At 30.9% G+C, this 16,682-nt stretch overlaps 1 protein-coding gene across 1 annotated transcript in view; it reads right to left on the reverse strand.

The window, feature by feature from the left end:
- LOC143200520 (uncharacterized) overlaps window positions 1-15,955 on the reverse strand; it is a 76,118-nt gene extending 60,163 nt beyond the window's left edge. Inside the window, exon 1 of the mRNA XM_076410958.1 lies at window positions 15,788-15,955. Coding sequence (XP_076267073.1) covers window positions 15,788-15,924 — 137 coding nt within the window. The 5' untranslated portion in view covers window positions 15,925-15,955. The remainder of the gene's footprint in view (window positions 1-15,787) is intronic.
- Between the last annotated feature and the right edge of the window lie 727 nt (window positions 15,956-16,682).

Raw genomic sequence — 16,682 nt, forward strand, 5'->3', positions numbered from 1 at the left:
TTCCAACTTTTCGATACCATTTTTGTAGTACGATTTGTCCTTTGCTGCAAAATAGGCCTCAGTTTCGGCGATTACCTCTTCATTCGACAACAATTTTTTCCCAGAAAGCTTTTTTTTTTAGATCTGAGAACAGGAAATAGTCGCTGGAGGCCAGATCTGGAGAATGTGGTGGATGAGGAAGCAATCCGAAGCCCAATTCATGGATTTTTGCGATCGTTTTTACTGACTTGTGACACGGTTCATTGTCTTATCCATTCGTCCTTCAAATGGTCCAATAACTTTATGTAATAGTCGCTGTTGATTACCCTTCCTTTTTCAAGGTAATCAATGAAAATTATTACATGCGCATCCCAAAATATAGACGCCTTAACCTTGTCAGCCGACTGTTGCGTTTTCTCACGCTTTGGAACGAGTTTATCGTGTGCAGTCCACTCGGATGACTGTCGATTGGACTTCGGAGTGAGATGATAGAGCCATGTTTCATCCACTGTCACATATGGATGCAAAAACTCCGGTTTATTACGCTTGATCATCTTCAAACATTGCTCCGAATCATTAACTTGTCATTGTTTTAGGTCAATAGTGAGCTCGCGCGGCGCCCACTTTACACACAGCTTTCTCATATCCAAATATTCGTAAATGATATGATGTACACGTTCAGTTGATATCTTTAGAGTGTCTGCAATTTACGGTAATTGAAAAACATTTTGTGGAATTTTGTTTTGTTTTCGTTAATAACCCCTTTTGAGCGTCCACTGCGTTCACCGTCTTCGGTGCTCATTTTACTACGTCTAAACTAGGCATACCAATCCTTGATTTTCCTGGGGCAGTGTCCGGAAACTCGGCATCAATTCCTTTTTATCCATTTTTTTCACAATAACAAAACTTGCTTTACTAATGCAATGTTATAATTCACAAATTAATGATTCTACAGCTGTCAAATTTATAAACACATCTTTTGAGGGTTAGGGCTAACTAAAAATTATATGGATTTAATTCTAGTAGCGCCATCTCTATGTCAGGCCGGGGACATTTCCTGGAATCGATCTGCATTAATTAATATAATAGTCTGTATATTAAAAAATATTAAATCATATACGAACTATCTCAATGACCAATATTCAATAACATCTTTTAAACAAAATTTAATCAAATCTAATTGTCATTAACTTTCAACAATCAACAAAGTATTGATTAGTGTAAATTACGACGCTACCAAATATTATAACAAAGTATCATAAGTAAGATTATTATAAAAACTGTAACCACTTCAGAAGTAGTACATGTTTCTATATTAAAACAGCAACTATATGTATAAAAAAAATTCAAATTGATATTTGATTTAGCATGTATATTAAGACATAATTAGGTAATTTATTTTGATTATTATTGATTTTCCAAAACCTAGGTAAATAAAGTAAATAACCAATATAATTGATACAGAGATCAAAGAGTAAAATGTCATATTGTCACAAATCTTATTGAGTTAACCATTAAAAACGTTAATATTTATTAAACCTTTAAGATGTTTAGAAACGTACTGTTGATAATTCATAATTTCTTCTATTTGTCCTATGTGTTCCGTCTATTGTATGTAATCATATAATCCTTATCTTTTATCTGTCCGAAACTTTTGAATAAAACTGTATGGTTCTTTGCTTATTTATTTCACTCATCGATTTCGCCCTTGCAGATAGCGCATATTTAGTTTGTTGCATGGCTTTCATTTATCTATTGCTTCCTACTTTGACTTATATCCCATGTGTCCCAATTAAAATTCTATGAAATTATTACTTTGGAATTATTAATATTCTATTAATAATTACTTTGTAATTATTCATATTCTATGCAATATTCATTTTAATTCTTAATGCACAAATTAATGTACTTATTCTTGCAATATTGAGTTAGTTCTTGTTTTCTAATGTAACATGAAATTAATCAGAAGTCAATACCACTAAAATTTACTTAACAAACTCTAGAATTACCTTTAGTACAATAATATAATATGTCTCTAGGACCATATGGATTAATAACAGTCCTTAAGCAAGAACAAATATTCTTTTTTTCTTTTTCTTGAGCAGATATCAAGTTATATCAACATTGTGATTTCAATGATTTAAATATCTTGTAAGCAAAGAAAACCTACGATTCTTGTTATTCTCGAACACTGTTAATCTATGTTGGGATGTAATTTTCACATATGTCGGGTTTTTCGTTCATCAACTTTACTTGACTATACTATTCTTAATCTTTTTTTATCCGAACTTGCCATAACATTATAATAATTCCAACAGTACTGGAATAACTGAAGTAACACAAGACCACTTGAAATTATAAAAGTTTGTTTAATAATGGTTTAATTATTCACTTACATTTTTATATCGTTTCAAAAGTAGCAAACAAACATTCACTAAATTTTTACCAACAATATCCTTTATCTTATTTTATAAACCTTTAAAAAAACCTTTATCCCCAACGAGATTCGATTCTAGTATATTAATGTCAGCGAGCTAAACTCTTAACCTGCACGGCTACCCTCTGGGTTCGTTTATTTATTTTATGTCACTGATCTCACGGACATTCCAGGTTGCTTGATTTGGGCGGTTTTGGTTTAATTGGAATATATTTATTTGAAGCGCATATTACACAAAATTAATAGGTCTAAATATTCTTCCTGTATATAACTGATTATCTATAACATTGTTATTTCTACTATAACTAATAATTAGTTTTATTGCACCTTGGTTATTATTGCGGCAATGTTACAAGTTCTTTAAGTAAAAAATATGTTTACCTAAAATATTATCTTCTAAACTCATCATCTTATTTATTTACATATTATATTTATTATTTTAAAAACAAACAAAAAGTTAAATAATATATTCATTCATAGATAAATATTGGAAGCATCACGTTAGACAAAAAGGAAAACACATTAGAACCAAAATAAAACAACTATACTGGTTAGTCGGAAGATACTCTCAACTTGATCTAAAATCAAAGAGGTTGATCTATAATACAATTATAAAGCCAATTTGGACCTCTGGGGTGCAAATATGGTGTTGCACTAAAAATTCAAATCAGTTAGTCATACAGCGCTGTCAAAACAAGGTTCTTCGATTGATTACCAATGCCTATCGCTATGTAACCAATGAAGAACTGCACGATGACCTGGAAATCAAATGGATTTGCGAAGTTGTGCAGGATTTCGCCTTGAAACGTGAAAGAAGATTACTAAATCATACTAACGTGGAAGCAATACAACTGTTGGATAGCGCGCAGGATGTCAGGAGATTGAAACGAACAAAACCATACGAACTTGTGTGAACATTTAGTGTGTACTATTAGTGTAAACTATAGCTATAAGTTAATAATTAATAAATAATTATAATTTTATAATTGAAGAATACATACTGATTACTGATGTATTTTCTCGCACTCGTCTTGCTTGTTAATTAATCCAAGTACATAGGAAAAGTAGTTATAAATTAATTGTAAATTAAGATTGTACTAAGCGTATCTAATAAAGATGTTCATGATAAAAAAAAATCCATAGATAATTAAGACCTACATTTTTAGTAAAATCTGCAATCGGTTATATAGTTGTCAGTTAATTTATTGAAATTTTTTAAATAGAAAAAACAATGCAAAGCACGATAATGTTAATAAAAATTTGACTCTTGAGGGTATCTTAGAAAAATTTTTTTTACTCTATGGCTGAGAAAAAGCCTTAGAATCCAACAAAATTCACAGCATTCACAGTTTGTTTATCAACCTTAAGTATATGCCTTTGAATATTGTTGATAAACCAACCGTGTATAATTACTTAGATACCTTCAAATGTTTGAAAATAATGTTCAATAAGAAATTTCTCCGATTCTTCACTATGGTTTGCGAATCAAAATCACTTTTCAAACACGTGATCCATCTTCGATACGTTGTTCGCAGTAATTCTTATATCAAAATGGTGAAGAACAATTCCATGTAAAATATTTCAGTAAAAAGGCTTAGATACTGAATTAAAAAAATATTAATCAAGTACATTTATATTGTGGAGCATAAATTCTTGGAAAGGACAGTATAATACTATATCAGCAGTTCTTTTGTAAAATACTGCCAATTATTTCAAATACCCAATATATACTAAATCGGATATACATATATCATCATCAAAATGTCAGTTATACTTTGCAATATCTCATTTTGGAGTTGGGATCATCATCCTTGTCAATCGTCATATTTTATTTAACCTATAAATCAATGTATATTTTATGTTAACGTCAATAAGTGACAATAAAAAATTGAATAAAAAGTATAAGTCACAACAAATTACGTCAAACAACGTACTAAATAATGTAGTCATATTTTAAAAAATCCCATTAAATGCCAACATATAACCGTTCCATGTATCACTCATATATTCCAGTTAATACCTGATTTTAAACGATAGATAAATTCATTTTGTTTTGCGTCAGTTGGGAACACATGATCCCAACGAAATTTAACAATCTAATCGCTGTTCGGTTCGCTTCATTCCGAATGCGTGAGAAACTATTATACGACACAATACGGTTTGATTGATTTTAGCTGGAGTATCATTGATATCTGCACGGACACTCGACTTTTTCATCAATTTCCATCAATTCGTTTAAAATTTTCCAATTTCGGATTTTCATTATGGACCTGTATTTTAAATTTGACGAATAAATATCGCATGGAGAAGTAGCGTGAAATTGTCTAATTATCAATGAATGAAACCTTTACTTCGAAATTTTTTCAATGAACAAAGGAATCCTTTATAAAATTTAGAGGATATAATTCTTATCACCATATATCCTGCTAATATCGTAGGATGAGGAAGTGCCATAATAATTAAATTAAGCCATTTGCCTATTTGCAGAAACCTAAGTAACATCAGAAGTCAAGAATATACATTGTTATATTAACTGTTCTTCTAAATGTACCCATTAAGACGGCCGAACAATTAACGAACATTCATTGTAGATATCCAACAAGCTGCTAGGAAAAATACTCCAGAAATTAAGAATGTAATTAAATGAATTAATTATCCGAAAGTAATCCAGAAAATGGTGGCTGAAAAACGAAAGCTACAAACAATGGCAACAAAATAGAACTGATGAAAATAAAAATATTTTAGCCAACAAACTCAGAGGTTGAAAAGAGAAATAGAGCAAATTAATGGTCATGTTCACACAGTCGGAGACTTACATGGAAAATGGGTACGCAGCAATCAAGAAAAAGATGAAGCTTTTGCTGACCATGCAAAAAAACCTTCAAACCAAACGGATCTGATATTGAATACAATTTGCCGAATTTTGAGTAAAATTGAAATTTGAATATTCAACGATTCAATTAGTCAAGCCAAAAGAATTAATCAAAATTATCAAGGTTGACATTAACCAAAGAAAATAACCAAGTTATAACTTAATAACTTGTCCTGTTAAATCCACCGAAAAAGGCAATTATAAAACTAACACTTTTGATCAATGGAGCATTTCGATTAAACATTGTCCCAGATTTTTGGAAGATGGCTGAAATTATCATGATCACCAAATGAAATAAAAGCCCTATCGTCATTGCTACCAGTAATAACTAAGGTATTTGAAAAACTTCTGTTGAAAAGGTTATCCTAGATTGACCTATTATAGAGAATAAAAACCTAACATAATACCTACACATTAATTTGAGTTTGCTAACAAACATTACACGATTGATCAGGTCCATGAAATAACATTTGTAATTGAAAAAGTCTATGAACGTAAAATGGTATGTGCTGCTATAGTCTTAGATGTGTCACAAGCCTTCGATAAGTTTATAAGCTACTACATATTTATAAACTACAGAACCGTTACAAGAACTTTTACCGAACCAATACACTAAGCTATTGAAATATTACCTTACTGTCAGATTGTTTAGGGTCAAACACGAGGAAGCCTACTCTACTCTAAAAGAAGTGAAGGCAGGTGACACAAGGAAGTGTATTGGGGCCAATTCTTTAAATACTGTATACATGTGATATACAATAAATGGAAAATATCACGATTGTTAAATTTGCTGATGACACAGGAAAGTGACAATAAAAATAATTAGATCCAAACTTAACAAAAACTAAATATTAACTAAATTAAATATGTGCATGTGCAGTTTACGTCTAATGAGACGGCATAATCATCAATAACAAAAAATAATCATATCATTTCATATATCAACAACGCTCAGTATATCGAAATGAACATTGAGGCAAAACTTCGCCGGAAGGAACATGTAAAAAGAAAAGAAAAGAATGGGAGTAAAATATAGAAAAATGTATTAATTATTATTAATGTATTGGTTAATTGGAAGAACATCTCAATTATCATATATATCACAATAAATTGCCATATAAGCAAGTATTGAAACCTATATAGACATACGGAATGTTCCACAAAAACTAATATAAATACAAGTTAAGTTTTGTAGAACAAAATTCTGAGCAGTATTGTACGTGCACCGAGATAGTACAGGATTAATTACTTACGTCGAAATTTTCGGATACCGACTGTTACCCAGGAAAACAAGATAATTGCAAGAGGAGACCATTCTCATGGCAATTTTGAAGTGATAGTAGTCTTGGACAATACCAGAATAGTACACAGACTCAAAAGAATCAAACCATTTGATCTTGTGCAGTGTAATGTAGTGAGTAAAAGTAAAAAGCACACAGATCACAATATAAGTATAGTTTAGCATAATAGTAATATATAATGAATTAAATGTATAATTTAAACATTTATAAAAGAGTTTTGCATCATTTATATAAAGATAGATGTCAAAAGAAACTCCAAACATGTATTCTGTAATTTGTAAGTAAGTAATTTTTGGAAGGAATGCTTAGGGAAGACGGAAAGGGGATCATTCACTACAATAATTTGCAAGAAATATTGCGGTCAAAACAAAAACAAGCATCAAGTGATGAAAATACTGCTTTGATGTTAAGTTATGGTGGAATTAGGAAGCAATTGTTCTTCATGAGTTGGCTGTAACTTTACTGAACTATTGATTCGACTATCTACTATCAAAAACTCATGATATTGAAGCATACAGTTTATCATAAAAGGCTTGAAGTTATCAAATGAGCATGCGTTTATATCTATCACATCAATGTTAGTACTTTAAAAACACAGAAAACGATTGGCTGAGAAGTTTTGATGCATCCACCGTATATCATTGTTTCGGTCCTTGCAAAATTATCTTAATGGTGTAGGAAGTTTTACAGTGATGCTATTACGGTTTTGCCTGAAAAGACACAAAAAATCGTCCTTCAGATCGGATCATATATCAGTACGTTGATTGTTTGAAATTCATAGGAATGAATTCGGTATGAAAAATTTGAAAACCCTCCCCTAACCCATCATATTAACCATAACACGCATATATGACACCATATATAACTTTCCTTGCATTCCGTTGATTATTATCCTATTATTAAAATACTTAATAGCTAATATAAGAGGATAGATTTGATTAAACCGTTAAACTTTCATGAGACTCCATTTTCATGACAATTTTGAAGTGGTAGTACTCTTGGATAATACCAGAATAGGATACATACTCAAAAGAATCAAACCATTTGATCTTGTGTAGTGTAATGTAGCGAGAAGCATTTAATAGAAAAGCAGTAGTGTTAACACATAAACAATAGTACACCAGAGGCTAAGATAGCGCCGTTGGGCTCTCCTAGATATATACCTAGATTTACATTAATGTAAAGACAAATTGTACGTTTGTTATCAGCTACTAGTACAAATTGTCAGCTACTGGTACAAATTGTCAGGTACTAGTATCAATGAAATAATTAAATTTAATAAAGTGTTACTGTGTGTTACTTCTAAGAAGTATTTTTTTAAAATGCTTTTGCTAAACTATTGTTAATATTTGTCATCCATTGTAGTATTTGGCTATTTGCTCCGACGTTTTAGAATATCTCATTTTGATTAAATTAACATACAGTGCCCACATCAACTTAAAAAGTACGAATGGCGTGAATTAGAAACTTAATAAACATACAGCGAAAACATACATGGAAATATTTAAATATGAAATTCTACCCAACCAATCAAGCCGTTATTTAGTTACACTTTAGATATTCCCCTTTCCGATTAGCACTTCTTTCCTCCAAAACAAAAGGTTATAAAACTTCTCAACTCTGTTCCAAAAAATGTACCTAAAATTAATTCACAATCCTAATAATATTTTAGATGTGAAAATGAAATTATATAGGTTCTCTTTCATCACTAAACTACCTACTCTATTAATATAAATCCGTGAATAATATCTGAGATATTCCGATTCATAATTTTCTGCATCCAGACTTGATGACAAACACGTTTGAAATAATTCCAAAAAATTAAATAGGTGATATCTCCGAAACGATTTCCAACAGGTCAATGCCAATTCTTAGTCACAGAACAATAATATAATATGCTTAATATGACAATATCGTATTAACATGACGAATCCTCGATATATGCAAAACACTGTCCTAGAATTGTATCAATATTATGCATCATCGATTCCTTAACCAAAATAAAAGTGTATATTTTTAGTTACTGATTATTTGCTATATTTATATTCTACATATTATAATAATCAAATAGCACACTCTTATCTTAATATTATTATATATCATTTTATATTAGGAATGAATTTTATGCCTAACTCATTGAGAACAAAGCTAATCTTAAGTTACTGTTATTAATAAATGAATTAAATTTATTATATATAATTAAATTATAATATATAATATATAAATATATATATATATATATATATATATATATATATATATTTATTATATATAATATTTTTTATATTAAAACCGTACTATTGCGCCTTTTACAGTTTATAAAACATTCTAGGTACAAAAATATAGGGTATTCATATATTCAGTCAAAATTAATTCCGCTTTGAATATGAAGATTACAAAAGGTAATTTTCATCATATTTTCATCATCAGATTTTTTCATCAAAGTCACTGAACGTTTGAGATTACATATTGAAGCTCTGGTAGAATTGTTAAAATCGCCATTGGTCAAGTGGATGCTTGAAATTAATCCCAATTGCTATATAAATAATAATATTTAAGTTTATTAAGTATAATTACTGAATAATAACTGTAAGGATTTTATATTTGACAACAGCGATAAGAAAAAAAATGCCATTTATTATGAATTACTTTACAAATAAAAATAGAAAGAAATAAGTGGTCTGGCCGACTGAAAATGTTAAGAACTGGCTTAAGAACGGCAAATAATCGGCGAACTTTAAAGCACCTTTAAAAGAAGTAGGATATATTGAATTAATAGTATAACTAAAATGATGTGTTGTTGATCACTTTCACTTTAATGGTTCTGCCTAACGTTGAAATTTAATCATGGGGTTTTCAAAGAGGTCACTATGATAACAATATAATGGTTGCTTGGATGACAATGCAAATTACCAACCCACAATAAACTACTATCATACAAGCAAATATTGAAGCTAGCGTGGATTTGCGGTGTTAAAATATGATGTTGCACAAAGAAATATAATAATAACATGACCCAAAATTACCAAAACAAAGTTTTTCATAACATTGTTAACGCCCCATGGTATATAAGAAATAAGGACGTCGACAAAACTATAATGTATCAACGGTTAGAAAAGAAGTTATACGGTTCCCTAAAAGACATTGCGACATAAATCAGAGACATCGAGCAAACCATAAAAAAGTACTACAACTGCTCGGCGACAGTGGACAAGAGACAAGAAACTTTTAAAAAAACCAACCTATGTGGAGTGTACCCGTTTGAGTACACCTATCAAATGCTAATTAAGTTAATAAATTAAATCCGTATGTTTTTAGTTAGCCCTAACCCTCAAAAGATGGCTGTATAAATTTGACGGCTGTCGGATGATTAGTTTGTGAATTATAGCATTTTAAGTGAAATAACTTCTGTAATTGTGAAAAAACATGTGAAAAAAAGTAATTTCGCGTATTGATAAAATATGCATCAATATGTGACAGTGGACGGCACCATCATTTCAATCCGAAGTCCAATCCACAGTCATCCGAGTGGACTGCACACCATGAACCCGTTCCAAAGCGTGGAAAAATGCATCAGTCGGCTGGTAAGGTTATGGCATCTATATTTTGGGATGCGCATGGAATACTTTTCATTGACTGCCTTGAAAAAGGAAGGACCGTCAACAAACCGACAATTACATAACGTTATTGGACCGCTTGAAGGACGAAATCGCCGAAAACTGGCAGCATTTGAAGAAAAAGGAAGTGCTGCTTTACCAAGACAATGCACCGTGTGACAAGTCAGTGAAAACGAAACGACTATTTCCTGTTCTCAGACCTCAAAAGAATGCTTGTTGGGAAAAAATTTGCGTCGAATGAAGAGGTGATCGCCGAAACTGAGGCCTATTTTGAAGCAAATGACAAATCGTATTACAAAAATGCTATCGAAAAATTGGAGGGTTGGAGGTCAAATGATTAGAGACATCATTGGACCTATGGAAAATTAAACTGAACAAGCAGTAATTGGTGTCCGCTATCTCGACATTTTATTTGCCTAAATTAGATGCTATTGATGTGGATGACACATAATTTCAACAAGACCCTATCCCAAGCTATACAGCCCATAAACAACCACTAAAGTATTACAGGAAGAGATTCAACTTTGCATAAACACCCATACGTAGAGCTCGAGTTGCTAAATCTAAAAATATATAGCAAGAATACAAAAATAAAAACAGCCTATAAATCAATCAATGCTTATGTTATTTCATGATAAATTTAGAAGAGAAAAATCAACAACAATTTCAAGGAAAATCTTTAGAAAGTACGATTCTAAGAACTAGCGACAAATATTCTTTAAAAATTATGTTTGTTAATACTGAAATATAAATCTTATTTATCAAAAATATTTTATATTTCTTACCAAGTGTTTCTAGAAATATGTTCTCTATAATATTTAAAAACTCAACACATATCAATGCCATTACCGGAACACATAGAGAAAATTGTTGAAAAATATCTATGACAGATATAGGTCGTCATTATTAGTAACTGTAAAATTTAAAGAAATTTTAAAAATATAATAATAATATCGCACTACACATACTTCACCTAATACCATTTAATTGAACTATTTGAAAACCTACAAAATACATCGAAATATTCACTATATGGGTTAGTGCTCTTAATAAGCTTCTAACTTAAATTTAGGGATTTCTTTCTTCCAGTCTAAAATCACATTTAAAATAGAGTTAATTTAATCACAGTTAACTCTTAAGTTCTGCTATACGAAGACTCAACGCAAGTACAATTCAGGTTTACAGCCCACTCAAACTACTATTTCCAAGTTTTTGAAATATATTTAAATGTATTTTTATTAGAATCCCAGGCAAACCACTGTATTTGTGCTAAAATATAATATACAGTTAAATTATGCACTCTGTAAGGCACGAAAAAGGTGGTTTGGTAGTAAGATAATACTCTTCATATGGGGTAGGCATAAGCAACTGTCACCAGACTATAATTTTAAAAATATTTCCAATAAAAATTATAAAAACTAGTTGGCAGATTCCTGCCATAAGTATTAAAATTTGGGCAAGAAAGATAGACTGATGTTCCTGTAAACTATGGTAATATTGTCTACTGGAACTTCGACAGAAAGCTTGCAATTTCAGATTTCTAAGCACCAATAGACCTTCGCTATTACATGCTTTACTTTAATTAAAATAAAAATTACAAAATATTTTTAATTCCTATTTGATTATAAAACAAAATATACAATTTTTTTATTTCTCGGTCAACAACCTTGGAACTCAACGAGCACAAATTTGTCCGACGCCAATTTGATTAGTGATGGTGGATTGAACACTTTCATAGTTGATACCTAATTCTCATGAAATTTCTTCAATCTTTAAGCGGCGATCAGCGTCCAACTAACTATGATAAACCATCCAACAACACGGATGTTTCCAACATCTGTTTCCCTCCACTTCATAAACCAAAGAACACTCGAACATCGAATCCTCTGGATTGGAATTACGTGCTAAGCTAAATAGTAAAATTACCGTTCGTATTTGATTCCTCCTCGTATATTTACTTAAAATACAAAATACAAATTACATAATACAATCAGGTATTATGTTATATAAATAGAATAGAACTAATCCAGCCCATCTTATTCAGCGGTAAAACAAGAATTTATTTTCATGATCACTAGATTTTAAAATGAACTATTAGACTAGACAGGCAGCCTTTTGATGGGAAATGAATAAAATCCGCTGAAGAAGACAGGGACTGATAAGTATACACTTAAGCTATATTGTATGAACACATTTTTTATATCTGAAGAGCATTCAAAGATGATAAGCTCTTCGTATTTGTGTTCGTAGTATTCGTACTAATAATATCTCTATATATTTATCGGCTTAGCGATAATTTGGCTGCTGCCCCCTGGAGACGTGACATTTGGCACGGTTGAATCTTATATTGAGGAAGAATTTTTTTGCCAAACATCTTTGCTTAATATGCGCTACAAATAAATACTATCAATAAAACGAAATGCGCCCAAATCAAACAACCAGGAATAGCCGTCAGACCTGTGACACAAAATATGTAAAGACATATTTTAGACTCTAGCCTCTTTTTTTTTATGAAAATCTTGCAGCGTTGTATTGCGCAAAATGCCGGCAGGGCATCAGTGGACAAATTCTTAAATTATATATTTCAAACGATATTAAAATCGAAAGTGAATCTGTTCAAACATTATGAAATGAAGTTATTTAAATGTAAACAGTCGAATTTAAAATTTTGTGTTACTTTCAGTTATTTTCGTATTGTTAGAAGTATTAAAGAGTTATGTCAAGTGTGGATAAAAAAAACTATTAAGAATAGTATGGTCACGTAAAGTTATATTTTAATTTTCTTCTAGAGAAAACAATGCAATGAATAACCCGACATATATGAAAATTGCATTGCAACAAAAACTCGAGAATAACAAGAATGGCCTGTTCTCTTTCTCTATAAAATATTTAGATCTTCGAAATCAGCTTTTGATTTAATTTGTTGTCTAGTAAACAGAGAATAGTTAAGAAAAATTGTACTTGGATTGATAGTAATCGATATGATTCTGAAGACATAGTATATCATTGTACTAAAGGTAATTGTAAAGGTTATAAATATTTTTCTGTGAATTTTAGTACTATTGACATGTGATTCATTTCAAACTTCCTTACTAAATGCTTTTCTAAGCAAAGCACTAACCGAAAATTGCAGATAATAAATACTTTAATTTGTGCATCAATAGTTAGTTCCCACATTGGACCTAAGACAAAGAGAAAGTGGTAGATACACGAAAGTCATAGAAAACAAATTAAAGATGAACTGTCTGCAAGGTCGAGATCGAAGATTGGAATAAATAAGCAAAGAACGATACAATTTTTAGTATAGTATTTTTTAGAACGATAGTATTTTTTAATATCATTTCATTCAATAATTAAGTTAAATATCAATTTCACAATTGTTTTATTCATGTAGTCTCTGTTTTAATACACAAACATGTATTACTTAATTTATTATTCCATACTTATGTTTATAACATAAATGTAAAGAAAGGCCAGGTACACTTATATTTTTAATGCTCTGAAGTTGTTACAGTTCTGAAAATAATCTTAAATATGATATGTTGTTGTAATTTGGCGTAAGGGGTGTAGTAATTCACACTTATTAATACTTGTAAAATTAGATTTTATTAAATGCCATTTAAAAATGATTTGATATACAGAGATATATTATTTCAATTTTGAATGTTATATATTAAATGTAATTCTGATCGCATTTTGAGAAATAGTGTGAAAACGAGTTTCAATAATATATCATTTTTAAATTAGTCTCTTTACCCTATTGTGAGAGGAAGATGATTAATTTAATAAATTGTAGTCGACTTTCGGCCACAGGGCGCTCACTAGTTTTAATTAATTCACAGCAGTTTCGTGAAAATATCCGTTTAAGAGCGAAAATAAGAATTGATAAGATAATTGACAATTTAACTTACAGTACTGGTGCCGTGTTGGCAATTTTAAAAATTGACAAATTTAGAAGTCGTCATTTTGCTTACGGAAGCTTTGGAGCTTATCTTCATCAGAATACTCATTACAACGTTAATTAATAAAAATTAATTGAATTATAAATACCAAATGTATATTTGTATTTCAATTACGCATTTTAATTATAAGTAATTGAAATACTGCCCAACCCTGACCATCAGAACACGAACTGCATTAGGTCAATTAGTCCTTGAAAAATTATTTAAATTTGGAGGCATACTTAAAGAAACTTAGGAAACCATACCATAGAGGTTACACCAGTAAACTGGGTAAAAACAGTGCAGTTCAAAAAAGTAAGTAGAACAAACTGCTAATTCTTTTCTTTAAAGCGAAATAGTGTGGAAGCTAGAAAAGTTTTGAACACAGCTACTTGGGCATGGCTCTGAAAGCCAAGTTCAAGTGGAAAAATCATATTAAAAAAAAACGAGCAACACTTAATATGAGACTCAAAATAACACATGGGCTGAAAAGTTCCGGACCTAACAAAGAAAACGCGTTTTCTTTTGTTCAAAATTGATATTATTCATCAACACAATCTCCATCAAGAGCCGCTCTAACATATCGATACCACTTTTCCTTTTATTTTTTCTTCATAATAGGCCGTACCAGTTGCTGTCCGCTCAGGTAACGATCGTGTTGATTCCAGCGTGAAGTGATGGATCGATGTTTCATCCATTGTCACATATCGATGAAAAATTCTGATTTGTTACTTTTAAATACATCCAAACACTGCTCAGAATCAATCATCAAGAGTGAGCAAACGCTGCACCCAATTGGAACAGAGCTTTCTCATAGGCGAATGCTCATGCAATAGAAAACCAACACGTTCTTTTAATATCTTTATGATGTTAGCTAGCTCACGCAACTTCAGTTTTTGATCATTCAAAACGATTTTGAGGATATTTTTATGTTTTCTGGTGTTACCACCTCATTTGGACATCCACTGTATCGGTGTCTCTACGACCACGTTGGAAGTCAGCAAACCAAAGTTTTATTGTTGTTTCTGATGGACCGGAATCCTTATAACACTTTTTAAGCCATTTCTTCGTTTGAAAGGTATTTTTCCCATCAAGACGCAGTATAAAATAAAACACGAAATTTTGTTGATGCATTGTTTTGAAAATAACAAAAATAATGTCACTTTTAAAACAACAACTCACAAACATATAAATATAATATCATGTAATTTTAAGCAGTGAATGCAATTAAACTAACGCCATCTATATGTTAGGCCCGGGACTTCCCAGCCCCTCTGTTATATGGTGATTGATTGGACGTCAATGCAAATTAATACTCTACAATAAACTGTTATTATACAAGCAAATTTTGAAACCAGTGTGGATCTATGGTATGCATTATAAAGTTGAGGCAATAAGAGGATATATACAAAGATCGGAGGGTACTGACAGTCAGTGAGGAACAGTGGACTTATTCGGAGGTTGTAGTCCACCAGTAGGAGTGCATCCATCAAATGTTAATTAAGTTTAGAACAAAAACAATCATGAGATAATAATTAGTGTGCTATATATCTTTAAATTAAAAAAATGAAAGTTTTTGGTTTAAACTCTACACTTTTCATAAGGCTTACACATACATATACATATATACGGATACTTACATTGGAATAACAAATGGTCTCGGTATATCTGCCATTGGTTCTGTAGTCACTACTGGTTCTTTCGACGTACACTTCAATGCTTCAAAAACTTGTATGATCTGTCGGACTGAACAGAACGCAGTATCAGTACCTGGCATTCTGTTTCTTTTGTTTCACCAACAAACGACCAAAATTTCACTAACACACACGCGATGACAATGCCTCGTTAAGGAAAAAATATCTGGTATCGGAATACCAGAAATACTTATTTACGTGCTATTCTGTACTATTTCGAGACAGTAATTTCAAAACAGAAAAGGATATTTTCAGTTCACTAACTTACTAGCACCTACGGCATATCATAAATACATACGATGCTCTTCGGGCTAACTCGCCTTTTATCTGATGGATTTTATTATTTTTATTTTATAATGTACAAATCTAGATAGCGTTGAATTTATTGACGTAATAGAATAATTGACGCGGTTCGCGAAATTATTATTTACAATACGCGTAAAATAAGAAATACTTTTTAGTTGGATATTTTTAGATAGGATTCGCGGTTAATCTAGAGTGCTTCTGAATTACTAATTGTTCCACATACGTATTTATCGATAACGATGCACCTGGTAACAATTTCCGACTTGATGCTTAATAATTATCAAAGCTTTGATCATAATACTAAAGAAATTCCATTACCTGAGAAGGTAATAATGTTTTATTAACTTTCATTACGGGTAATTCCTTTAATTTCTTTATTAGTGTAATTTCTCCTGTTTGCATGTTTGTTTTCTAATCAAATGAAATATTCAAGTGGTAGAGAACTATTTATCTGCTGAATAAAAATATGACATAAAAAGCATCAATTAGTTCCAGTTTTAGAGATATACATTTAGGGTTTTTCGATATTTACAAA

The sequence above is a fragment of the Rhynchophorus ferrugineus genome, unplaced genomic scaffold, assembly GCF_030347505.1.
Source record: "Rhynchophorus ferrugineus isolate W39M unplaced genomic scaffold, kcgeb_rfMv2 rfM8, whole genome shotgun sequence".
In the NCBI taxonomy this organism is placed as follows: Eukaryota; Metazoa; Arthropoda; class Insecta; order Coleoptera; family Curculionidae; genus Rhynchophorus; species Rhynchophorus ferrugineus.